The sequence below is a fragment of the Triturus cristatus genome, chromosome 2_1 (genome assembly GCF_964204655.1).
Source record: "Triturus cristatus chromosome 2_1, aTriCri1.1, whole genome shotgun sequence".
In the NCBI taxonomy this organism is placed as follows: domain Eukaryota; kingdom Metazoa; phylum Chordata; class Amphibia; order Caudata; family Salamandridae; genus Triturus; species Triturus cristatus.
This window is the reverse complement of record NC_140581.1, coordinates 694206592-694233962: the sequence shown is the minus strand read 5'-3', so window position 1 is coordinate 694233962 and position 27371 is coordinate 694206592. Positions and strand designations below refer to the sequence as shown.

The window sequence follows — 27371 nt, the reverse complement described above, 5'->3', positions numbered from 1 at the left end:
AGCTGATAAAGAGCAACAGTTGAGGGAGTAACAGACAAATCATACCCCAACAACAAGAGAGTTATGTCATTTTGGAGGCTTCCCTTCCCCTTTACCCATCATCAAGTCCTCTGACAGTGAGAATGTTGGGAACAATAGCTTCTTGCTTTGTAATAGTACCAGATGCTCAGTTGCATATACAGGGCCATTGGTCTCTTAACAACAGTGTGCTCATCAATGTGTTGGAATTAATGGCATTCTAATTAGCTGTCAGAGTTTTTTTTGCAAACCGATTCACAACATAACAGTCCTCTTTTGCACAGTCAACATGACCACCACATACTACTGCCAGAAGCAGTGGAGGGCCCATGCTGATCACAGTCGTCATGGTTAGCTCGGGCAGTCTGGCTTTTGGCCATTTGCCAGCAAGTCCTGTTCATGGGGGAACACTTAATTTTACAGACCCACTGAGCAGAATGCATCACCAAGCACATAAATTGGAAATCAACTTCCAGGCACTTCAACACTACTTCCACCGCTAGGGGACTCTGGTGGTTGATCTCTTTGCTACACTAAAGATTGCAAAATGCCAAAGTTTTCCTCCAGATAGCCACATCCACAGTCAGTGGGCAGATTCTATATGGATGAATTGGTCAGGGATAATACGCTTTTCCTCCACTTCCACTAATACCGTATTTAGTATGGAAAATAAGACTGAGCACCCATGATGCTCATAGCATCCACCCGGGTATTCACTACTTCTGAAAATGTCCATACACTCCACCAAAAGCTACCTCTATCCACAGAGGACCTCACACAACATCCCAACCTTAGGGCTCTGAATCTCTTGATTTTGCTTCTGAGGTTTTACAGTTTTAATATATTTAACATCTGAAAGAAACACATAGTGATAGATTCCTTACCTTAGAATTACCCACAGGCGTCAGACTGGATCCAGAAAGTTTTCGTCAGCCGTACCCCTGTGCGTCGGTAGGTGGCGTTGTGCAGCTCCGCGTCCGTCTTTGGTGTCGTGGTCGCAAGCGCAGATCGGGGAAGAGCAGGAACCCCCAGTCAATTTTTGACTGACTTTTTTTAGGCCTTTTTGTCTCTATTTTTCATCGCGTCTTCGACTCCTGGTGCAGTTAGGATGCCCGGGTTTAAGTCCTGCGAGGACTGCCCCCCGTATGAGGTCGGTGATGGACCCGCACCGAGTGTGTCTTTCCTGCCTGGGGCGAGACTACGACCCAAAGTCGGGCCCCGACTGCTGGGCCATGGCGCCGGAGTTTTTGCGGGGGCGGTCCCGAAAGCTGCTGGAGGCCCTGCAGTCGGCTCCGCTCCGTTCGAGGTCCCGGTCCGAGGGAGGTCGATGGACCGTGCGCGGAGTCATCACCATCGGTCTTCGGAATCAAAGTCTTCGCACTCTGGGTCAGTTAGGGCGCAGCACAAGAAGTCGAAGAAACGTCATTGTTCTCCGACTTCCCCTCGCCGGTCACGCGACACGGCTGAGGGTGCGGGTGGTGTCTCCCCCGCGGCTCTGGCAGAGCCTACGGTGTCGCCGCCGGCCTACCCACCCTTCCCGGGTTCGTCGGTGACTCCAGCCCAAATACAGGAATTCATGTCAGCCATGGCTCGCCTCTTTGGGCCGTCTGGACCCGCTGGTGCGCCTTCGGGCCCCGCGATCCCGACTGGGGGTCCTCGCCTTTCATCGCCGGTGGCTCCTACCCCGACATCGCTGTCGGCCCCTGCCTCAGTGCCGCAGGACCCCCTGGATCCAGGCCGGGATCCCGGTCAACGCCGGTTGACCTTATAACACCTCCACCGACGTCAACCCCACCGGCACCACTTCCAACATCGTCCGCTCCTCTGGACGACGTCGACCCCGGTTTCAGCCCCGAAGTGGACGCAGCATCGATCAATGCCGTTCTCGAAGTTGCTCGGGGATTTCTATCCCCATGTCCCTGCTCCTTATTTTAGGCCTGTTGTACGGCCTGAGGAGGAAGGGGAGGACTGGGGGGGGGGGTCTGAGGAGACACTCGCAGCTGATTGCGAGTATGAACAGGACTGGGCAGAGGAGTTGGGGAAGCCAGTGGTCTGGACACCTCCCCAGACCTTGGCATGCTCACTCCTCCTACCGTGGCTATGGAGGAGGGTGCTAGTTATGCTGTGGTGTTGCGTAGGGCTGCCGAGGCCCTACATCTCGTGCTCCCTACTGTGGCGGTCAGGACTAACCTCCTGACGGAAGTGCTTCAGCCAGCAGCTACTTCTGCAGAACCGCTGCTCCCCTTCAATGAAGCACTTTCTGATGTTCTTTTGGGCTCCTGATCCAGGCCCACCACAGGGGCTCCTGTGGACAGGAATGTGGCCCGACACCATCGCCCAGGTCCTGGTGACCCCATTTTCCTCTCCCACACCCCACCCCCGAGAGCTTGGTTGTCCAAAGCTTCTGCTTTCCCGACCGCCTTCCCTTCCGCACCACCGGATAGGAAATCCAAGAAACTGAACCAGTGTGGAAAGAAGATTTTCTCTTCCGCCAGTTTTGCGCTGCAGTCTGTGAACACCGCATGCCTCTTGGGCCGTTATTCCCACTCTTTGTGGGATACAGTGGCGCAAGTGCTGCCTTAGTGTCTGGAGGAGGCCTGGACAGCTCTCTCCCAGACTGTTGCATAGGGGAGAGACGTAGCTAAGTTCATGATTCGTTGTGGCCTAGACACTGCCGACTCACTGGGCAGATCGATTGCAACGATGGTGGCGGTTCGACGCCACGCCTGGTTGAGGACAACTGGATTTTCGGAGGATTTCCAAAACATACTTATGGAAATGCTTTTTGATGGCCGTCGTCTCTTCAGCGACAAAGCAGACAGCGCGTTGGAGCGGTTTAAGGATTCACGGGCTACGGCCAAGTCCTTGGGACTCTGCAGTCTGCCCTCCTCCGCCTTCTGCTTTTTGCTCCTTTCGTGGCACCGGAAGAGGCGCCCCGCAGAGTCCGCATCAGGGCCACAAACCTGCGCAGCAACAATCCCAGCGCGGACGCGGGTTCTGCCGTGGCGGACCAAGGGGCCAGCGGGCGGGTCAGTCCACCTCCACCCCGGCCACCACCTCCACCCCGGCCACCACTGCCTCCAAACCTTCCTAGTCCGAACTTTCAGGCCCATCAGATGCCAGTGGGCAGCAGGCTTCACCATCACCTCCCCCACTGGTGCACCATCACTTCGGACAGGTGGGTTTTAGAGATAGTCCGAAGGGGCTACTCCCTCCCCTTCAAGACTGCCCCTCCAGCCATGCCACCTCGGTACCACCGCATGTCGGGGGATCACTTAGTGCTTCTTCAGCAGGAAGTTGTTGCCCTCTGGGCCAAGGGGGCCATCGAGCGCGTTCCGACGCCAGAAGTAGGTCGTGGTTGCTATTCCCACTACTTTCTGGTACCCAAGAAGGATAAGGGCCTGCGTCCTATCTTAGACCTCCGGAACTTCAATCGCTTCCTCCGCTAAGAGAAGTTCAAGATGCTCACTCTAGCTCAGGTCTTGTCTGCTCTGGATCCACAAGACTGGATGGTAGCGCTGGACTTATTCGCTTATTTCCAGATCCCAGTCCTGTGGGCCCACCGGCGTTACCTGCGGTTCACGGTAGGCCACGGGCATTTTCAGTTAACCGTGCTCCCTTTTGGCCGTACCAACGCCCCTCGGGTGTTCACGAAAGTGATGGCGGTGGTCGCAGCTCATCTGCGTAGATCAGGGCCTTCCCCTATCTCAACGACTGGTTGTTGAAGGCCATCTCCCACCTCCAGACTACGGCCGACCTCCTGCATTTGCTGGGGTTCTCCATCAACGTGCTGAAGTCGCACCTGATTCCCTCTCAGAAGCTCCTCTTTATCGGAGCGGTTCTGGACACGGCGCAGTTTCGGGTCTATCCTCCCAAACAGCGAGTCCGGGATATTCAGGCTCTGATTGTGATGTTTCGGTCAGAGTGACTCTGAGGCTGCTGGGCCTCATGGCCTCCTGTATCCTGCTGATCGATCATGCCGATATGCGGGCTCTGCAGTGGGACCTGAAGTTCCAGTGGGCGCAGCATCAGGGGAACCTGTCCGATCACTTCCAGAGCTCGGAGGGCACTGCACGTCTGTTGCAGTGGTGGCTCACGAACCGGCATTGGGTGACGGCAGATCCCTCTCCCTTCCCCAACTGGAGTTTACAGTGTTGACTGATGTGTCCCACCTGGGATGGGGCGACGACATGGGAGAGGCTGAGATCAGAGGCTTCTGGTCTCCGGCGGAGTCCAAGCTCCATATCAGCCTTTTGGAGCTTCGGGTGATCCGGCTTGCACTGAAGGCATTTCTTCCCTCTGTCAAGGGGAGAGTAGTGCAGGGGTTCACAGACAACACCACCGCCATGTGGTACTGCAACAAGCAAGGCGGGGTGAAGTCGTGGACCCTTTGTCAGGAGGCTCTGCGTCTCTGGACATGGCTGGAACATCAGGGCGTTTTCCTGGTGTTTCGAAACCTGGCAGGTTCTTTGAATGCCAGGGCGGACTAACTCAGCCGCAGGTGCATGATGGATCACGAATGGCGTCTTCACTCGGAGGTGGTGCAAGGTCTCTTTCAGCAGTGGGGAGAGCCTTTGTTAGATCTATTCGCCACCAAAGAGAACGCGCAACGTCATCAGTTCTGCGCGTTGGAATTTCGAAGGCGGCACTCGCTCAGCGACGCTTTTCGTCACGAGTGGAGTTGCGGTCTGTTTGTACGCCTTTCCACCTATACCACTTCTACCCAGAGTGCTGAAGAAGATCAGGCGTGACCGGGCGCAAGTCAGCCTTGTGGCCCCGGACTGGGCTCGAAGAGTATAGTATCCCGAGCTACTCAGTATGAGCATCGATCCTCCGATCAGATTGCTTCTTCGGGAGGATCTTCTGTCGCAGCAGCAGGGGAAGGTCCTCCACCCGAACCTGTCCAGTCTCCACCTCTTTGCATGAAGATTGAGCGGCGGCAGTTGATTCCTTTCGACATGCCTCCTAAAGTTTGTGCTGTCATTCTGACAGCCTGGCGTCCCTCCACTAAAGTGGTATACGCCTGCAGGTGGAACAAATTTGTGGCAAGGTGCGCAGCAAAGGCTGTGGATCCCCTTTCTGCACCTCTTTCTGAAGTACTGCTGTTCCTTCTTTCTTTGACCCAGCAGGGCTCTGCTCTGGGCACTATCAAGGGCTATCTTTATGCTATTTCGGCCTTTCTCAGGCTCCCTGATCATCCCTCTCTTTTCAAGTCCCCTGTTGTAAATAGATTTCTCAAAGGCATTACACACCTTTTTCCTCCTATTCCTTTCATGCTGCCTCAGTGGGACTTGAACCTAGTTCTTACATAGTTGATGTGCGCTCCCTTTGAGCCCCTCCACAACTGTCCTCTTCATCTCTTGACCTTGAAAAACTGCTTTCCCGGTGGCCATCGCTTCCGCAAGGCGAGTGAGTAAGCTTCAGGCTCTTTCTTGTAAGCCTCCTTTACTATCAGTCCATCCGGACAAGGTTGTGCTCGGGCCCCGTCCTTCCTTTTGGCCAAAAGTTGTTACAGCCTTTCACATTGGGCAGTCTATTACCTTGCCCACCTACTTTCCGCCTCCGCATTCTTCCAGAGAGGAAGAGAGGCTCCACCGTCTGAACCCAAAACGTGCTCTCTCATTTTACTCAACTACACACACCAGTTCCGGGTGGATGAACAGCTCTTTGTTAGCTACATTGGCACCAAGAAAGGTCGGGCGGTACACAAGAGGACTATCTCCCGCTGGGTCGTCTTGTGTATCAAAGCCTGTTACTCGTTAGCTAAAAAGGAACCTCCGGTAGGACTGCGTGCTCATTCCACCAGAGCTACTGTAGCCACTACTGCGTTGGGACGTGGTGTCCCCCTGCAAGACATCTGTCAGGCAGCCACGTGGACCTCGCTTCACACGTTACTAAGCATTATTGCCTGGACAGCCAAGTCCGGAGAGATGGCTTCTTCGGCCATTCTATTCTCTGTGACTTTCTGGTGTGATCTTGGTTTGCAGACCCATCACCAGGTTTGGTGTTGCTGGGGTATCTATTCTAAGGTAAGGAATCTATCACTATGTGTTTCTTTCAGATGAACAAGTTACTTAAATTCGGTAACGATATATCTGTAAGAAACATTAGTAGCGATAGATTCCTTACCTTAGAATTACCCCCAGGCGTCAGACTGGATCCGGAAAGTTTTCGTCAGCAGTACCTCTGCGCGTTGGTAGAAGTACATATGTCCTGGCCGAGGCAAACAGCTAAATTTGTTTTTGACTTTTCTGAGGTCTAGTTTTTCAATAGGCCAGAATTTGGAATTACCTTATATACTTGTAAGTGGTAATTCATTATCAGAAAGGAGTCGTTTTGTCGTGTTTGGTGTGGTTGGAATAGTAATGATAAATACTCTTTACTGGTAAAATTGGATTTAACACTACTATTTTACAAATGCCACCTTGAGAAAGTGTACATTTGTCTACTCTTTACTTAGCTCTGTGTGCCAGGGCGAGAGCTACAATTAGTGCATACTTGCTAGAGAGCAAACTCACAGGAAGGACTGGGTGTGACAGGAGATGCATCTGCATGTATCTGCATGTTAATAGCCTTCTTGGGCTGAGAGGTGGTTCACACTTACATCTGAATAGGCGGTGTCCTGCTCTCACACAAAGGCAATTCAAAACTGGACCTGTGCCTATGCAGTGGCTTGCCTGTTCTTTTCAGATTACTTAGATTAGCCCCAGGCGGGCTCTGCATCTCTCTCGTACGCTCCTCAGACTCGGGAGACACGTACTTTCCCGTCATCGGTAACTCAACCTAAAAGAAATGCATCAGCTGGAATCTAAGGTTCCACATATTTCCTACTAACTCTCATATGTTTTAAAGGACCGCTCAGTTTGAGAAGCGCTGCTTCAACATTTAACCCTTTCAATGTGGCATTGTTGGTTTATTGACTTAATTCTTGACATTTTTGATCTCCTATTGCTTTGGCTGGATTTATTCAAAAATTGCATATCGCTTAACATATTTATTGGATTTTCGTTGTTCTGATCTCACTTTCATGACATAAAGAATTACTATTTTTCTAAGCCAGTGTGGAGTCTTTTGTGGTATATTCACCATGTTACTCTGTGTGTTAGTGTGTGTTGCACAACTACTTTACACATTGCCTCTTGAGGTAAGCCCGCCTGCTCAGCGCCAAACTACCAGAGGGTGAGCACAGGTTATCTTTGGTGTGTAGTTACTTGCCCTGACCAGAGTGGTGAATGTTGCCTGGCTTAGGTGCATGCCCTAGCTAACCAGAAGCCCCATTTCTTACAAATCCTTTCATGGAACCTTAGCATTGCACTTACACGGACACCGGACTGTCATTTGATCCTTTACACTCTTGTATACTGCAGTTATTGTCATGGATAGCTGCTACTCTCATTGCATTCATTTCTCTTCTGAGAATAAGTGAACTGCAGTCCCTAACAGTGGAAAGTCATTTATTCAAGTACCCAAATACTGGGTAATACTTAAACCAAACCTCCGTGTTCATCAAACTATTGATGTACCACATCTTTTCCCCAACCTCAGTCAGTTGTGGTAAGGGCCTTACAAGCTTTAAATGTCAAAAGAGACCTCATGTACTATGTTGAGCATACTTAAGCCTTCAGGAGGACTAAGCAGCTCTTTGTGGCCTTTGGCAAGCCCCACTTAGGGAAGCCTGTTTTGAAAATAGGGTAAGATAAGTTGATAGTGTAGTATATTCAGGTTTGCAATGCCAAAGCCATTGCACACTACACTCTGTGCCTAGGACACATTTCTCTTGCATAAAAGGAACTCACTATGGCGTTCCTGTGAGACTTCCAACTTGCATGCATATATAGAGATACAACATTAATTACCAACCAAAGTTTTACTAGGCATAATTGTGTACAGTCATGCCCAACAAGAAAAACATTTCGGCCAAACTACCCTTAAAACTTTGTTACAAACCTCTTTCGCTAGAGCTTGCAAGCTACCGTATTAATGAGAAGGGTACTGCTTTTTAGTCTGTGCAAAGTGTATGCTGCAGATGGAAAATGTTACATTTCTGTAACAAATATTACTTTGCTGTACCAATGAATTTACAAAGTGTGCTGCTGTAGAGTCACATGCACCCTCCTACCTCCCTAGATGCAGGCATGTTATGAGATGGTGTTCTCATAAATTATTATATGATTTACATTTCACCAGTACACATAGACTATCCTACTTTGCATTGCTACACCTATGTACTGTCACCTGTAGGGGAAATATACAATCTAAGGTGAAGTCTATGCTCTGGGACATTGTGGGTTTTAAGAAAGGGATTACAAGTCACTTTGAAGCCAAAATTTCTACTTAGAAAAAAAATATACAGTTTCTACGCCAACACTAAATGGCAGCAGTGTGCAGAGCATGTAACTCTTCTGCATTACAAGTGGCACACTGATTGTTACAGGCAAGTAATGTTTACGGTATTTTAGGGAGTTTAGGCATGGTATTGAATAGCCATCCACTGTTGGATGTTGGTAGGAATGTGACCGAGGTGAGCAAAGTAATGAGAATCGCTTATTCCCCTGTTCTAACTGGCCCTCTGAATTTGTAAACCTCTTTCTTTTTACCTTGGTAACAGCCCAGATACTCAACCGTTAGTCACCCTTAGTAATGGTTCTGCCCTTTTTTCTAATGCTTCAGAACCAAGGGCTGAATGATGTGTCAGGGTGTTGCAGGGATTCTACTCATGCACAGAACTATGCGCAGGAAACCAGGACCTCAGTGAATTGTGGTGTACCAAAAACTCACCTCAGTACCCAGAACCCCTATCCGACTAGCATCAGTGTCTCATTCGTTCTCCATATCATCTCAAAGCTACCAATGATTAGACAACCCAGAACAAGCTACTTAGAGTACTCTCAGGAATGGTGGGAATCAGAAACACCTTTTCGTTATTTTTCTCATATCAGTCTACAAAAAGAGTAATCAGAGATACTGTAAAGTTTAAAACAATTATTTTTAACTACGTGCTCTAAGGTGCAGTACTTTGGCTAACATAAGCAGACAAATAATTAAAAACAAAACCATCAGCATTGTTACAATACCATAGAAAATGAAGGGAGAAATTATATTACAAACGATAGTAGAAAACAGCCACCTCCCTTCGCTCGTAAACTAGTTTTATGAAACTAATAGAAGGTCTCTAGGCTTGAATGGGGAACCCCATACCGTAAAAATCAGTTTAGGTGAATCACATCACAGGATCAGCTCTGCTCTGTGTCTGGAAAAAGGTTTTCTCCAAGTGTCTGAATCATGCATGCAAATGCAATATTAAAGGCACCCGAGTTTCAGATATTTGCAGCTGTGTGCGTGTTATGGCTACAGCGTGGGCCGATCAACCTGAATTCAAAAGCATACATTGTTATTTGACCTTGACGGCTTCTGCACACAGTGTTCAGACTAAGGTCGCGGTGCACGTCTAGGGATGTGAACAACAGACCGTTCTCATGTGAAAAAAAAGCAAGCAAGCAGTTTTTCTTGCAATAAAAGCTACCTGCAGTGTCGTGTGCAAAAGCAGCAAAGTGGCAAGATGGCGTTTTACATCTAAGGCGCTTATGCTAACATAGCAATGTGTGTACATGGAACTCCGTCTCTACTACACCCTTCCTTGATCGGACCACGAACAAAAATAGGGAAGCAAAGTAGGAATGCAGAGTTCAAGTTCGATTGAGACAGAACCAAGTTCATGTATTGCCAATTCATATTATTGGTAGTGACAGTTTGAAAAATTGTTGGAAAAAGTAAAAAAAAAAAAACATCTCACAAAGGCGTGACAGAGTCTAGCGTGGAGTAAAAAGAAAAAAATTAAAAATATGGGTTCGGACGTGCGGAAGATGGACAACTCCCAAGTTAATCCATCATTGTGTCGGCACAATAAGTAGCAACTGCCTCCAAGAGGAAGTCATTATAATGTTCAGTAAAAGAGTCCGCCATCCAGTCAAGCAAAGTAAATGAACATACATGTTCTTCGATAACCGGAGCCTCTAGCACAATCAGAGGACAACTTGCATGTTCTTCAAGATAACTTCTTGCCAAGAATTTATATGCTGCCGCATATATATCCCAATTCCCTAGGACTCCATGTGACTCTCCACAGGCCATAATCCCGATGCCAGAACAGTCCAACTGATGAGCCACCAAGGGACTCATTAGTCGATCATAATCCGGGGCAGGAGACACCGTGTTCGAGAGGCACAAATCCAGAGCCCATTCGAATGGACAATCTAAGCAATGGAAAACAGGTTGCACGCAAGTAAAGTAAGAGAACCGGAAGGATAATCCATAGGCCACGCTTAAGGTGGCCAGCGGTAATGTTCCATAGTATTCAAGCATCCGGTTGTCGTGTGATACAGATCGTGCAGCCATTGCGGAGCAAACAAACCAACAGGAGCACACCAGCAGTCAGGGTGAGAATCAATGGCAACCCGCCGAAGACACTGGAAAAAATAGAATGAAAAAATGCCGGTATTACATCAAATATTGTTTGGAAGGAGGTCACGAGGTCGGAGCCCACAACTTTGAAAAAATGTACCCAGCCAGTTGTTGACGAGGCATTGAATATAGTATGAATCAGAGCACTGAAATGAAGTATTTAAAAGCGCATGCACCTCGGTGCGGGTGTTTGCCACGTGAAGGATGAATGTTCCACGGGAGGAAGTCAGAGCGACTTCTTTTTGAGACAATAGAGCCCTTATTCTGCTCATCTTGTTGAACTCTGCTTTCAAGGTTGGGATGGATGGCCAGATGGATACATCCAGTCTCCCATGTGGGGGCGGGAAAAGGACATTTTTACAGCAGACTACGCATTGTGAGACAGTGACAATGTACGGAATCCCCACTAGGATCCCGCAGCATGCCTCATTATTTAAAAGCAAATAGCTACCGTTAGCTAACAATGTAAAAGTGGGTGTAATTGCTGGCACAGGATTTCCCTTCAGAATGCAAGCTAAATTTGGTGCCTGAACTTTGCAGGCGCCATGCAATTGGATGTTCCTACAGACTACTGAGTGATCAGGTGTGGAAGTGCATTCCTTTCCTTTTAAATAAACTTCTTTACCCTCTCTCATGCACCTGTATGTAAATGGGAGCGACCAAACTTCATGCAGGAAAGCAGTACCCAATGGGTCATATCTGCCTAGGGCACATCTGCCTAGGGCACATCTTGACTGTGGAGAGACCATGGCACTCATTTTGCTCGACCTCAGCGTGGCGTTCGACACTATCTCGCACCCCACACTTATCAAAAATTTGAAATCCTTGGGCATATGTGGCTCTGCCCTGGACTGGATCATCTCCTTTCTGAATGATCGTACCTTCCAGATTTTTTCAGCCACAAACAGTTCCAGCACTCATTCATCCCCCCATGGGGTACCCCAGGGCTCCATACTCAGTCCTTTGCTTTTTAATCTCCATGTAAGGCCTTTAGCAGATATTGCTGACCAAGCTGGCCTTACCCTTTTTTCTTATGCAGACGACTCTCAAATCATCTTTTCTCTCACCTCCTCCGACCCTAACTCTACATCTGGCTTACAACTTGGTCTTAGGAGTATCGCCTTGTGGATGACCCAACACCATCTTAAACTTAATGGTGATAAAACCGAGGTCTTAATCCTGGGTAAGGGCAAGGACCTATGGGGTCCACTTCATTGGCCTTCCGAGATGGGTGCTCTCCCGCAACCTTCTAACCATGTCCGGAATTTGGCCATCTACATTGACGATTCTCTGTCCTGGCACTAACAAGTTGTCACGGTCGCGGCCACATGTTTTACCATCTTGAGATGGCTGCGAAAAATCATCTGGATGTTACCCACTGCTACGCAAAAAAAACAGTGGTCCATGCCCTCATAACCTCAAGGTTTGACTACAGTAATGTCCTGCTGTTAGGTGCCAACAAGACCGTAACCCGTAAACTACAGTTAGTTCAAAACTCTGCAGTTAGACTTCTGTGCAGTATTCCCAGAATATCCCACATCTCTGGCTACCTCCACGATCTTCATTGGCTTAGAGTGGAGAATCGCATAAAGTTCAAAGTTTTGAGCTTTATGTTCAAGATAAGATGGGGTTCAGCACCACCCTACCTGCACTCTCTTGTTAGCCCTTACATTCCCGCGCGTCACCTCCGTTCTTCATCACTTGAGAAATTCACGGTCCCTCGTTTCAAACTCGCCAGGATGGGTGGCAAGTCCTTTTCCTATATTGGCCCCACCCTCTGGAACACTCTTCCTGTTGTTACCCGCAAAGAAACCAACTAAACTTTCTTTCGTAGATCCATAAAGACCTGGCTGTTTAGCCAGTAATCTCTCTCTTTCTATTTCCACCATTCTGTTCATAGCTGTCCTGGCACCGGGAAACCCTTTTTGGGTAGCTGTCGCGCCCTATAAATTCAACCATAAAAATAATTATATATATATATATATATATATATATATATATATATATATATATATATATATATATATATATATATATATATATATATATATATATATATATATATATATATATATATATAGTGTTCATACATGAACTGAACTTAAACAAAGGAAACGGTAAGGTGATTGAACCGTGAATAAGCCACACTGCTGAGTTAGATTCGGCCACAGAGAAATGCAAAGGTTCCAACTTTTCAATATGCAATAATGAGTATGTCGCATCTTTCATGGACATGAACTGTTGTTTTGCAGCCATATTAAACGGCAGGAATAAAGATAATGTATTCATGTAGTCCCAGGGAACTTTCCCAGCCTTCAATGTTTGTAAAGTCCATGCGAACTGCATTATAGAACGTAATTGATTTTGACCATGGTATAAAACAGACATATCATCCTGTACTATATCCACAACAGATGACACAATATTATCTAATGTGTAAATTCTGGAAGAAAGGGTGTTAATGCGGTTTCAATGACTGCTAGCACTTTTTCCAAATTTGCTTGATCAATAGCCCTTAATCTGGATGCAGCTTCAATTTGAGATAATGTCCACAATTTGTTATAAACAGCATGCACCCATCTTTTGGACCTGCCACCCACAGGACCCTTAACAAAATCATTCAAATCCATTTTGTTATTCAATTTTGATAAATGAAGTTCAACAGATGTCAAGGTGGAATGTTGCAGCCAGTTCTAACATAACTTCCCGACATAATAGGTAGTAACAAAATGGGAAGATTCAAATCGGGGGTTGACAGGAGCCTGAGCTCTTCTGCCATATTAACCACCCCTCAGGTTCTAAGTTGGAAATGTTGAAGGATGTATTAGTAATGAATGACTGCAACGCATCAAGGGACAGATCTGTGTGATTATTCCATTTTGGATAAGCGCCCAGATCAGGAATAGAGGGGGAATTCATCTTTTTAGAAGTGGCCAATTCAAAGCAGGTGGTTTGAAAAATGGTAGAATTCAAAAACAACATGTGGTTTGGGATAAGGCAAGCACGATGCAGTGCTTTTGTACCTTGTACCTGCCATGCTTTAGAACCCCAAACAGATTTAAGATCAATGGTATCTTTCCACAGCTCATAGCCCCCATAGCCAATTCATCCATAAAGGACTTGGAATACAATAATTTAGTGTGGGTCAGTCTAACTTTGGAAGCTGACTCCTCAGCCACTTTAAAATAAAAGGCCTCAGGTTCAGATACACTGAAAACAGTAAAATATGTAAATTTGTTCACTAGAGTTTTAGAGCTACCTTCAATGGGCGCTGGGCAATGTTCCCATTGGGTATAATTAACAACATTTCTAAATGTATTTGCTTTATGCAGGAAATGATTGCCATAGTGTTGGTAGCAAAACAATTCCCCATAATTTGCCGTGTCTAAATACAAATCGTCAGCATCAAAAGCAGTATAATATTTCAAATCAGAAAAAAGAGCCTCTATGACTTGGACAGCCCAATCATCAGAGCAGATATTTTGTTTAACAACATCCCACATAGAAACACGAAGTACATTGGGGACATTAATCACCTCTGTGGGACCATGAATTTGAAATTTAACAGCATCCCATACAATCCCATCCAATACAGGCCAGGCAGTAATATTCACAAAAGTCTGGTCCCTTTTCATGATGTACGATGAGGAGTGGGGGGCCAAAGTTCCATCAATTAATCTAATTGTAGATCTTTCGGTAAGATTATGTCCATTTACTAGACCAAAAAATACAACCACAAATCCAATGGACATAAACAAAAAAATAGTTATGAGCACCAGCCAAATGTAAGTCCAAGGGGGAATTAAAAAATGTCTTTTAAACCAAGCAGCAAAAATAGAAATTTACGATGGACCATTGTTAAGTATACTCAGTATCTTCACATGGACCACCAGCCGGCGGAGGCAATAAAGGATTAGTAATTGTATGCATCTTGATGGCAATGTCAGGCCTGTTGGTAGTTGTCTGAGCCAAAACAGAATTTCTCAGCATCGCTGGACAAGAGACCGCTGGAGTCATACTAAGAAGAATCGGCCACTCGCTGTAGTTTGACATTGTCAATGGAGATGTACCTGTTATCCTTGCGACCAGAAAGTGGAGGTAAAATTACTGTTCTTGTACCCTGCACGCCAAGCACTGGAACTGGAGCACGATAAGAGGGGCCGAACTCCTTCTTGTTCTCCACCTTCTCACGGACCAGGTCACCAACTCGAGGTAGCCAGCCAACTACTGGAATCTGAAGTGCAGCATCAGTTGTGGAGGGCAAGTCCACCTTTGCAAGACTGTCTCTGGTCTCTTGTAGATTCTGTAATACTGCACAGTGATAATCTACGTCAAAGGGTGCGGCTGAAGCCGCCATGTCTAAACCATCAAGGTCCGGGACAAACATTTTTATGCCAAAGAGCATTTCATATGGGGTCCGCCCACCCAGAGACCTTCTAGGGAGATTATTAAGTGCACGTTGAACACTATGCAGATGGGCACACCAGTTTCTGCCAGTACCTAAAACCCTAGCTGTCAGGGATTGCTTTAAGTCACGGTTAATTCGCTCCACAACACTATTGCCCTCAGGCCGGTATGGAGACGAAAATTTGACTTGGACCCCCAAAGATCTCATGGCTTCTTTGTAAGCCTTAGAGGCGAATGCAGGACGTTGGTCAGAATGAAGGGTACCACATGCAAAAATTCCCACAAAGACACGCAAAACCCTGATGACAGTTCGAGCATCAGCATTCCGTTGTAGCCCGACCCAAAGAAAACGTGTGCACGAATCCACTGCAACTAAGATCTACTTATACGCAGTAGCAGAGGAGAAAGGACCGCTGTGATCTAAATAAACACACCCAAGTGGTTTATTAGATATGTACAACTGTGTTTGAGGTGGGCGCGCAGCAGTTGAAGGTTTTATCTGCTGGCAGATGTCACAATTAAGAACATAAGCACAAGTGGGACGCGCTCTGGCGAAGCATATGCATCTGAACGAGGTGGCAGAGATGTATTCAAGGGTCAACGAATGAAAAGAAGAGAAACAGTGCACACTACCATCAACTGTAAAGGAAGTTAAGAGAGCAGCAGTTCCTAGCAGGCACCCAGTAGATGAGACTGTCTCTTCTCTGTCCAAGCGCAGCGTTTGGAGTGCGGATTCTACTGACCGGTGCTGGTGTTGAACTACTTGGCCCAGAAGTCTGTGGGGGCAGCGTGACCATCAACAGCCCCTCCCTCCTCCATCAGCAGACTTAAAAGACCTCGCGCCTCCCGCTTCGCGGGACGCGCAGCGTTTGGAGTGCGGATTCTACTGACCGGTGCTGGTGTTGAACTACTTGGCCCAGAAGTCTGTGGGGGCAGCGTGACCATCAACAGCCCCTCCCTTCTCCATCAGCAGACTTAAAAGACCTCGCGCCTCCCGCTTCGTGGGACGCACAGCGTTTGGAGTGCGGATTCTACTGACCGGTGCTGGTGTTGAACTACTTGCCCCAGAAGTCTGTGGGGGCAGCGTGACCATCAACAGCCCCTCCCTCCTCCATCAGCAGACTTAAAAGTTCTCGCGCCTCCTGCTTCGCGGGACGCGCAGTGGGACGCACCGGGCTAAGCCCGGGCAAAGGGCGGGCCGTCTACGGCCGTCCAAGGCCGACCGAGGCTGGGCTGGGCCACCCCCCTGTCGTTGGCTGTGCACACGCTACAAGTTGACCCAAGAGCCAGGTGACTCATTGTTTCTCTTAGGCATATAGGGGGCTGTCTTTCACAGTTTTTACTGTTCCTCAGTTATATTTGTCATATTATCCTTACTGTACAACGTATTGGTTTCCATTCTATTTGTGTTTCATCTCACTTAACAAATTGTCATGGCTACACACTCTACAAAATCAAGGCTCTCTTTGGTGGGGGGTTCAGTTAGGGGGACTTTGGATCACTTTATCACCAGTGCCGCTTCTGTTTTAGAACAAGAGATTGCTATTATGGAACGCCGTTTATCACTGGACCCTATTTATCAGAAGCGTTCGTCCTTGGGCCACATCCAACAGGTTCCTTCGCCTTCAACTAGGACCCCTGACCCTGACCCCACCGACGTCGCTGGTCCTTCCGTGCAATCACTTGACCCAATAGTCATAGCGGCTACTCCAACGGAACTTGACATATGCCCTTCTAATTCGCAATCATTAATGATCTCTTCCTTTGAGGACCTAACCCCAACTGACACCGCCAAGATACCCAAGAGAAAACCCGCAAAGAACAGACCCTCTTCTTCTAAGCTTATAGCGAAAAAAATCCCTATTGCTCCAACAAAAAAAAGGAGAAAAGACTGTCATCCTGATGTGCTTAAACCCACACCCCAATTAACATCGACCCTCACACGAGCTAGGTCTTCAACACTCCCGATACAGCCTCCCATCTCTCCTTTCTCCAATTTACTGGCTGACATAGAGCACCTGGTAAGATCTTTACTTTCACCTTTAGTGGAGAGAGTTAAGAATATTGCAACACAGCTAACATGCCTGGAAGCATCCCATGCTTCACTCATTGCATTAAATAACGACCTGAATTCCCACCTATGTAAAAACCCTACTGCGGCTACTATGCCCCTCCCTTCCACTCAAACGACTACTCAGCCTAATACAACGAATCATACAGAGAACATATCTGTTCCTCTGCCGACAGCAGAGAAAAAAATCACCGCCAAGGGGGCTTTAAGAGAAGATCAACTCTCCAACCCTGTAGTGTCCCTGGGTAATAACATCAACTGGCAGCCCACTTCGGATCACAAATTGGACAAAAGTTCTTACATCGACTTGCCCCCCGAAGCGGCTCCCTACGTAGTGATACTCACTGGCGTTCCAGTTCTTGCCCAGGGTAAAACGGAGAGATACCAGGAACTCAAAAATAAAGTAGTATACTGGCTGACCCAAAACAGACCACTCCCCCCCCAGAAATTAATGGTGAAATATTACATGTGAGGAGATTGAAATGGGTGGGCACTAGACCGAAGGACATGCAGGGTGATATCATTATAATTAACTTTAGAGATCGTAGGGTGTTACCTCACATCGTGGACTGGTACACCCCGAGCAGGGGTATGGGAATTTCTACGGTAGACTCAAGTTATTTTTACCCCCGCTCCCTCTTGTCTAACCCCACATTTCCACACCCACCATCGAGGTTCAACATCCAGGCTCACCACTTCACTCTCCCAACTTCAAACAGATATGCCACTCTTTCAGCTTTGGACGAACAGGATTGACTTTTTAACTTTGGATCTGTGGCTGATAACTTTTCTACCACGAGCATTCTGCCAATTATCCTAGAATCTGATAACTTGAATTTTAAGAAAAATACTCCGCTTATTGACAATATGGGCTGGAAGTCAACTTCTGGCATTGTCCATCACTCACCATCTTTAGAGCCAATGCTCCTCACTGACTGTTTGATAACCAACCCTTCTTCCAATTATTTAGCCCACAGTGATATTTCCCTCCCTACAGTTCCATTGCAACTCTCAGAAACTACTGAGATTGCAACAGATTCTACGACTGGTAACACCGGTACGGATGAACTCCTGCAGGGTGATAGTCTTTTGTCCTGGAATGTGGCAAGTCTCCTCGACAAATTGACCAACCCCGTATGGACTCAAACCGTTTCCCGTTACAGCATTATCTTCTTACAGGAAACTTGGACTGCCACAGAGCTCCATCTCTTAGGGTATCAGACCTTTCACACCCCAGCCTCTCCCAGTCCCCATGGTAGAAGTAAGGGGGGACTTTCGACCTATATATCTGTAGAATGTCGATTAAAACCAGCCTTTGTCACAGGGACTTCAAATTACCAGCTTATTAGCTTGACCGGTGGCTCTTTTAAAAACATCGTCCTGGTCAAATTTTATAATAACATTCCAAGCCCTCACTTGGATTTGGTGCTTAATGGATTAAAAAATGATCTTATCAAAATAGAGTCCCAAAAAAATTCTGACACTCTTATTATTTTCCTAGGTGATTTCAATTGCCCTCTGTGCCCACAGAGCATTAAAGGTTCTTGTGGACTGACAACTGACACGGACGATTCTCCTAGTCACTTTCGCCACTCTAAACTAGGAGATCTTTTAAATGGCTTAACATCCCACTTTAATCTATCCTTTGTCAATGATTTATGCCTCCCACCCAAGTGCTTTAAACCCACTTATAATGGGAGAGGTTGTCATACTACGATTGATTATACACTTATATCTTCCAGGTACTCAGGGTCGATACTTACTTGGGAGACCCTTGACACTGCTATTAGCGATCACTATCCAATCGGGGTAACCTTAAAGCTAACCCCGTACGCTAAGGACACGGTCAGGCAGAATCCCCCTTATTTTCCTGCCATACAGTTGGGAACCACTATGGGCCTTTTTCTTAAATGGGACAAAGTGGTTCCCCTCACTTTCCTTAACACTCTGGTTAATAATGTATATGATCACATTCAAACTTGTTTGTCACCCACAGAAAATCCGCAGACAATAACCAATTCTTTTTCTACAATCTTGTCAGAAATTAAAACTCTGCTCGCATGTGCCCCAAGGAAATCTCCCCCACTTACTTATGGCTGGTTTGATAGGAATTGTTCCAAAGCTTTGCGACTCTTGAAAGTAGCTTTGAAATCTAATCCTAGAAACCGCCTAGTAATACAGCAAGCTAGACATAACTACCGCACTATGCGTCAGGTAAGGAAAAACCAGTTGAAATCGCAGGCTTGGTTAGCCCTCGTGGAAGCCTCTGAGAAGAGGGACAATACCGCCTTCTGGAGGGCAGTCAATGCTCCCTTTTTTCGACCCTCCCAGCCCCCGATTTTGGATTCAGCCATAACCCCGGAAACTTGGGTTAAGCATTTTAGCACCTTATATAACCCTACTGATTCGGTCAATCGACTGTATGAGAGGGAAAGTGATTCCAATTCCCCCTCTGATTTAACTATCACTACTTTTTTTCCCTTAAACATTTTATTTGACCACGCCGAAGTACTGATGGCCCTAAAACAAAGTCCCTCTGGGAAAGCCCCAGGCCCGGATTGCGTCCCAATAGATGTTTTTAAATCACAGCTTGATCTCTGGGCTCCACTGCTTACTAATGTATTGAATTCTTTGAACACCACTGGTTTTATTCCCACTTGGCCTGAGGCAATTGTCGTCCCGATTTTTAAAAAAGGCGCGAGGGATAATCCCGCCAACTACCGCCCAATCTCACTTTTAGACTCCCTCATGAAGATAGCCGGGCGAATTATTTTAAACAGAATACATGATTGGCTAAGCGATCAAGATATTATCTCCAACCTGCAATACGGCTTCAGACAAGGTAAGGGCACTATTGAACAGGGTCTAAATCTGACCCTTATAATAGCCAAATATACCCAGGCCAAAAAAGGCAATCTGTTCATAACCTTTGTAGACCTCAGCTCTGCATTTGACTGCGTTGACCATACGCAGCTATGGGAAACCCTTGCAGAGATCGGTTTAGATCCCCCTATTCTTTCATTTATTAAAGAGCTGTACAGGGATGCATCGGCACGCGTGAGATACGGTAATAACGGCGAATGTTCTGACAGGTTTTTCATCAGGCGAGGCGTCAGACAGGGTTGTATATTAGCTCCTTTACTTTTTACCCTTTACATTAACTCCGTTAGCCATCATCTGAACAGAATTTATCATGACTATCCCACAATAAACGGCAAACCCATACCTATTCTGCTTTACGCAGACGATGCCGCAATTATGTCCCAGACCCGCATGGGGCTACAAAGGGCAGTCAATGAATTTACTAACTTTATGTCAAGGAGAGGCTTAAACGTTAATACCTCCAAAACTTACACCATGTCTTGTGGCCTAGGGATTGGAAAAAAGCCATGTTCTATCTTCCTGAATGGCAACACATTGGATAATATTGATAGTTTCCCTTATTTGGGTATTATTTTTAACAAGAGGGGCACTTGGCGAGCTGCGGCTCAAGCCAGAGGCTTCGCATTGTCTAAAGCCATAGGAGCACTGACCAACTTTTCTAAAAAATTAGGGGGTCGACCAATAAGCCCTTTACTCCAGATCTATCGGGCGAAGTGCATCTCAACTGGCACCTATGGATCCGGGATTTGGGGGATTGAACCCGTTGATCAAATTCAACGTCTCGAGAATGCTTTCTTACGTTATCTCCTGGCTGTCCCTCCTGGCTCCTCCACCTATATGGTGCATACCGAATTGGGCCTCACATACATCGCTGACACAATCAAATCTTCCCCCCTTATTTTATGGCATAAAGTCTGGACCAATGAAGAGATACCTTTCAATAGGGAAATTATTACAGACTGTCTAAAATTGAAAGAAGCCAAGAACATAAAATGGTTGAACTATGTCAAGAGGTTGTCCACTGATATAGGGCACCCTGAATTTTTTACTGACCCTTCAACCTTAGTTAATATAGCAAAAGTTACGTTAAAGCATCTTGTTTTAAATTACTGGAGCTGTCATCGATGGTCCCTAGAAAAACAAAAGAGCACTATTGCGGATTACCAAGAATCGACCATTATGAGTGGTACCCAGCAATATTTACTCTTAGAACCATCTCCGTTTACCCGCATGCTCCTGACCCGCTTTCGTACTAACAGTTTTTTTAGACTTCTAACTTTTCCCAATCCAAATTGTTGGTCCAGTGACTTACCGAAGTGTCCATGCGATGACCTCTCAACCCAATCTAACATTCATTGTATTCTATTCTGTAGATTTTATCAATTGCCAAGGACTATTTTTTTAAAACCGCTGCTTAAATCATGGGGATTACGTTCATGTAAAATGGCTTACCAAAAACTAAAAAACCAGGAAAATCCTTTAGCCCTGGCAGCCATTTCATCTTACCTGAAAATGACCTTGAGGCAGCGGACATCAATGCAGACCTAAGCTGATATATATCTTGATGCTTTGATTGTGTATCTGTACTTTTTATCTGATCTTAATTACGTCATAAAATAACGGAAATTTTAATTTGTTTTAAATGGATTTTTTATATTTAAGTGTATGTACTTTTATGATATTGTTTTTATACATATCGAATAAAGTTCATTATCTATCTATCAACATAAGCACAAGTCTGTTTATACAATCCGCGCCACCAGTAACGTTGTTGTAAGAGCGTAACAGTCGCCGAAATGCCGGCTTGGGCAGAAGTCATACCTTCGTGCGCTGCTGTCATCAAGGAAAGTCTGCAGTCCGCGTTGGGAATCAATCTGTCACTAACGTCGTTAATTCTCACATAGGGAACTTTATCAGGACTTAAATGATAAGAGTATTTAGAAGGGAAACCCCGAGGGTAATTATCACCCTTCTCTGTCACAGCAATAGCTGCCAAGATGTCATCATCAATCTTACTTTTGGATCTTGTAACTGCTGCTACTAGATATGTTGCCACTGCTGTTTTCGCTGCATCGTCAGCTAAATTGTTTCCAACAGCTTGGACACCTACTCGTTGGTGCCCTCGAGTATGAATCACATTCACGAGCGGCAGACGTTGTTTGAGGTCTGCGACTCGAACCCAAAGCATTTTATGCTTGATTGTGCTACCTTTAGAATCGCGATACTCATTTTGAGACCAAAAGAATAAATTGTCGTTGAAAGACTGAACACAGTAAAAAGAGTCACTCACTATAAGAGTAGTAACTCGAGGATCATCAAACTCCAGTGCAAGCACTAGAGCACATAGCTCTGCCAACTGGGCGGTACAATCACCCATCAGATTTGAATTCACCATTCACGAAAGTACCAGCCACTATTGCGCAGGCCTCTGAGTAAGCATGCTTAGATTCCGTCATCGGTTGCGCTGAACCGTCAGTGTAAATGACACAATGGTAATCCTCAAGCGGGTGCAAGGACGGAGGAGGTGGATGAACAAATTCATACTGCAAGTACTCCTGAGTCTGCAATGAGGCATCAAAGATGTAAGTGACATCCGGCGATGTCAAAGAAGTGGCCCATTGTAGCCAACGTGGATGCAAAGCTTTAGAATTAGGTTCCCTTGCGACAGCGCTCTCTCCTTCAGAATCGCCATCTGGACTGCAGTCAAAACTTTTTCGACAGTGGAAAAACGCATTTCAGCCGATGTGTACAAGTGCGATTTGTAAGCAATGGGGACTGTGTCGCCCTCATTGAACGTTAAGTACGTGAAACCCACTGCACCAGGCACAATTCTTATTACCAGGTTAGTGTGGTTATCACGCGTCAGTAAGTATTTCGAAGCAAGAAGATCAGCCTGCAAAGACTGAAGGATAGCTGAATGTTCTGGCAGCCAGCTCGATTTCGAAAAAGTAGGTTGTACCAAGGCGTATAACGACTTGATACGCTGGGCATAATCGGGAATGCAAGTACGCCCGAAATTAAAAAACCCAACAAAGATTGTAGTTTTTTTCAGTGTTGTTGGCGCACGCAAACATGCACACTTCTCCAGGAAGTGAGGTGCTAAACCTCCCCCTTCGTTGTTGAGTTCATAGCCCAAAACCAACACTGTATACTCTGCAATGTGTGACTTTGCAAAGTTGAATTTGTAACCGAAGTCCGCAAACATGACAATGATGCGGTCAACGCGACACAGATGCGGCCATAATTCGTTGTCTGTCAGATAGATTTCATCAACATACGAGTACGCATCAGGGTCAATGCTCTCTAACAGAGAGACCACACGAGTGGCAAAGACGCCTGGACTGTTTTTATAGCCCATGGCTAATCTTTTAAACTGTTATTGCATGCGGCCAGAAGTAAAGGCTGTCCATTGACTACTAATCGAGGACAAATTATGGCTATAAAAGCCATTGGAGATGTCAAGTGTGGTCTTAAACATTTTTCTCAGGAGACTATCAACGAGGGCAGAACTGTGGGTATTCGGTATGGCACAGGTCCGACAATGAGAGTTCAAATGCCAGTAATCCAAAACTAGGCGGTACGACCCATCAGGTTCAGTTACAGTGAATAGAGGATTATTCATGGGTGACACACATGTTTCAATAACACCTTGATACTCCAATTGTTCAAGGATTTCTGCGACGTGAGATCTAGCTTCGTGGCGTTTGGGATATTGGGGTTGCGGATGGGGCATAGACCGTAATGGAATCTCATGGCTTGGCGACAACTTATCCCACCCAACCTGATTACGGTACAACGCCGGAGCAAGTACCTGAGCCCACTCTTCTGCAAACTTCTGAGCCTGATCCTTCGGCACAGTGTGCGCGAAAGATGGGAGGATTACCTCCTCCCCTCTAGGAGCGGCCAAAACGAAAGCCGGGAGCCAGTCTGCCTCTGCTAACAGAATGTCATATGTAGAGGTTAGATTTTCCCCAAAAATCTCTTTTATGGTACGTTGTATGTCACCTTCTATTAAAAGGACTATGTCATACAGTCTATCAGGGAGAGCCACTCTAGTATCAGCAGTTTCTACAGTAATGAATGTGTCAGTTGCTGTCGCCTTCTGATATGGACGCAGTGCTTGCCGCACTACTGTAACCTCCGCTGCGCTGTCTAGCAGTGTTAGTGCCCATGTCAGGTTCCGAAGCTGTGTTCTCACTATCTGTGGCATACCTCGCTGTTAGTGTAGCAACTTTCTTCTTTTAAAACGGGGGTCATTGTTGTGCAAATTCGTCCTGCTTGCCTTTACCGTCAGTCTGGCGGGGCTGCTCATGTCCTTGTTGGGCACCCCGTCCTTTGCCACGTTCTCCTCCACCGGACTGTGAGACCGATGTTTCCTGTGAAGAATGAGGAGTACGTTGTTCAGGAACCTGAAATCTATCAGGAGACCTAATCCTAGTGCGATTGCGCAAATCATATGTGCGTTCAGTAGTCGCTTGGACTGGCGACGCGGGACGAGACCCCTGTTTCTGTTGCTGCTTCCCCTGTTTTTTTAGCTTTCCAATTCTGTTTAGGAAAAGCTGGACGGTCGTCTTTAGAAGACGTCCCTGTCTCAGTTTGCGGTTGTGTAGTTGTTGTCTGAACAAAAGGCTTAACCCCTAAACTATTGTGGCCAATGGTCTTATAAGCCTCCGCAGTGATCTTTGGCAACTGCCGGGGTTTATCGACGTCCGCGACGAGGCGCAGCTCATTCGACACTTGAAAGATGACCGCATCTCCCTTGACGTTAACAAGGATGAGTGTGGCAACTACGTCGAACACGCCGATAAGCCTCATCCCTAACTCGACCGCTGCCTCCGGTCCGTGTTGATCCTGAACACGTTTGATCACGGAGGGCAGTACAGCCATAGACGGGGTGCCGAAGCACTTCGAGTAGACTGCTGAAAACACTTTACCCCAGTTATCACAATCAGCTACCTCTGGGACTAAGTCTTTCTGCAAACTAATGGTGAGGATCCTGTGTTTTTCCACAGGAGTCTGAAAAACTGCTTCCAGCTGGTCAAATTTCTCAGCAAGCCAACAAGGCATATCGTCCTTGTTTTGGTTTGCCCATAACCGAATTAACCATGACGGGACTTATAGTAATCCCGGCCGGGCCAGCTGGTTGCGCCGCAACCCCAGGTGCCCCCACCTGGACATTGCGTGAAACTTATTGCACTAAAGCCCTATGCACTGCAATTAGGGCGGTATTGAGTTGACGTAACTCATCCACCGGGGCTTGCAAATAACGTGGATGTGGTGTAACCGTGTGGGGGAGGGCGCCATTGAACCAAATACGATGCTGCCAAGCAGAAATTGGAATTTCCTGCGTCCTATATGGCGTGTAATTAGCCGGGACTGCCGTAGGAGTGTATGAGTGAAGCGTATTATCATCCGCATTCACCGCCGGCAAAGTAACCCTAGAGTAAAATAGCTCATAGGGATGTGATGCATTGGCACTCACTGCAAAGAGAATAGACATCCCATCGTCAGGCACCCCGAACTGCGTCAAGTGACGCCGGAGAGGTGCACGACTATGCGCCGCAATAGCGATTTCAGCCATAAGGACACAGAGAAGAAAAAACAAACTATATAAACAGTAGCACAAAAAGGGTATAAAACAAAACCTTTTTAATTGTCAAGCTTGAAGGAACCTATATATCAACTATTTAGGTAGGTTTAAACCGTCACTCCCGTTAACCGGAAACAAGAGTGAGGGTATTGTGGACTAATATAAGCACTACTAAGGCATCTCAGTCATAAGACCAAAACGTTAGGGGCGCCATGTTGCAGGGATTCTGCTCATGCCCAGAACTATGCGCAGGAAACCAGGACCTCAGTGAATTGTGGTGTACCAAAAACTCACCTCTGTACCCAGAACCCCTATCCGACTAGCATCAGTGTCTTATTCGTTCTCCGTATCATCTTGAAGCTACGAATGATTAGACAACCCAGAACAAGCGACTTAGAGTACTCTCAGGAATGGTCGGAATCAGAAACACCTTTTTGTTATTATGCTCATATCAGTTCACAACAAGAATAATCAGAGACACGGTAAAGTTTAAAACGTTTATTTTTAACTACGTGCTCTAAGGTGCAGTACTTTGGCTAACATAAGCAGACAAATGATTAAAAACAAAACCATCAGCATTGTTACAATACCATAGAAAATGAAGGGAGAAATCATATTACAAATGATAGTGGAAAACAGCCACCTCCCTTCGCTCGTAAACTAATTTAATGAAACTAATAGAAGGTCTCTAGGTTTGAATGGGGAACCCCATACCGTAAAGATCAGTTTAGGTGAATCACATCACAGGATCAGCTCTGCTCTGTGTCTGGAAAAGGTTTTCTCCAAGTGTCTGAATCATGCATGCAAATGCAATATTAAGGGCACCCGAGTTTCAGATATTTGCAGCTGTGTGTGTGTTATGGCTAGAGCGTGGGCTGATCAACCTGAATTCAAAAACATACATTGACGGCTTCTGCACACAGTGTTCAGACTAAGGTCACGGTGCACGTCTAGGGATGTGAACAACAGACCGTTTTCATGTGAAGAAGAAGCAAGCAAGCAGTTTTTCTTGCAATAACAGCTACCTGCAGTGTCGTGTGCAAAAGCAGCAAAGTGGCAAGATGGCGTTTTGCATCTAAGGCGCTTATGCTAACATAGCAATGTGTGTACATGGAACTCCGTCTCCACTACAGGGGGTATTATCAGGTTGCATGTGGTTGAGGTTTGGTTGTCCTCATTCTTTTTCAGGCAGCTTAGGGTACTTTTGCCTTTAGTACTCTCCCCCCCCCCCCCCCCCCCCCACCCCCATTTAAGCATTACCACAAATTGCTAATCAAATACATGCTTTTGACTGGGAATCCCGTGGTAAGACTTTGCTGACCTTGTTATGGAATACTTATTTATGGAATATGCTTCTAATTTTGAAAATTCTTGACTGAGAGATATAATGAATTACTCAGTTTATTCCTCCGCTTTTCCAGTGGAGCAAGTTTCCATTATATTGTAATTATTTTTTGTGTACATGTTGTTAAGGATACCTTTTGCCTGTCAAATCGGGGAATTTGCTGGTTTAGCGTGCAAAAAAGTTGTCTTTTTCTATAAAAGAAAGATTAAAAGTTTTGGAGACCAGAAGACTGAGTGATAAATTCTGTAGGTTGATATACATCTGATCTTAACTTTTATTTTACCTGCCTTGACAATTTGAATTTATTAGAAGAGAAACAGCAGACTACGCTTTCTGAATGGTATACTGTTCAGGACAACAACCTTAAACCTGAAAGTCAGAGACACAGGACAATGTTAAATGTGACAGAAGAGTACGACTTGCTAGATGATGGCGGCGACACTGTGTTCAGTCAGTTGGTAAGTTTCATATGTGTGATTGCATTTAAGTGTTTCTAAACCATGCCACTATTTTTGCTGTGAAGAACAGGAGATAAAATAACAGACTTTATTTTCCTTGTATAATGGGCCAACTAAAATTATGAAATGTTTGCTTCA

At 46.2% G+C, this 27371-nt stretch overlaps 1 protein-coding gene across 8 annotated transcripts in view; it reads left to right on the top strand.

The window, feature by feature from the left end:
- YTHDC2 (YTH N6-methyladenosine RNA binding protein C2) overlaps positions 1-27371 on the top strand; it is a 1174422-nt gene that overhangs the window by 461872 nt on the left and 685179 nt on the right. For all 8 annotated transcript variants that reach the window (XM_085632632.1, XM_085632630.1, XM_085632634.1 and 5 more), the window contains exon 10: positions 27085-27233. In XM_085632632.1, the coding sequence (XP_085488758.1) occupies positions 27085-27233 (149 nt within the window). The remainder of the gene's footprint in view (positions 1-27084; positions 27234-27371) is intronic.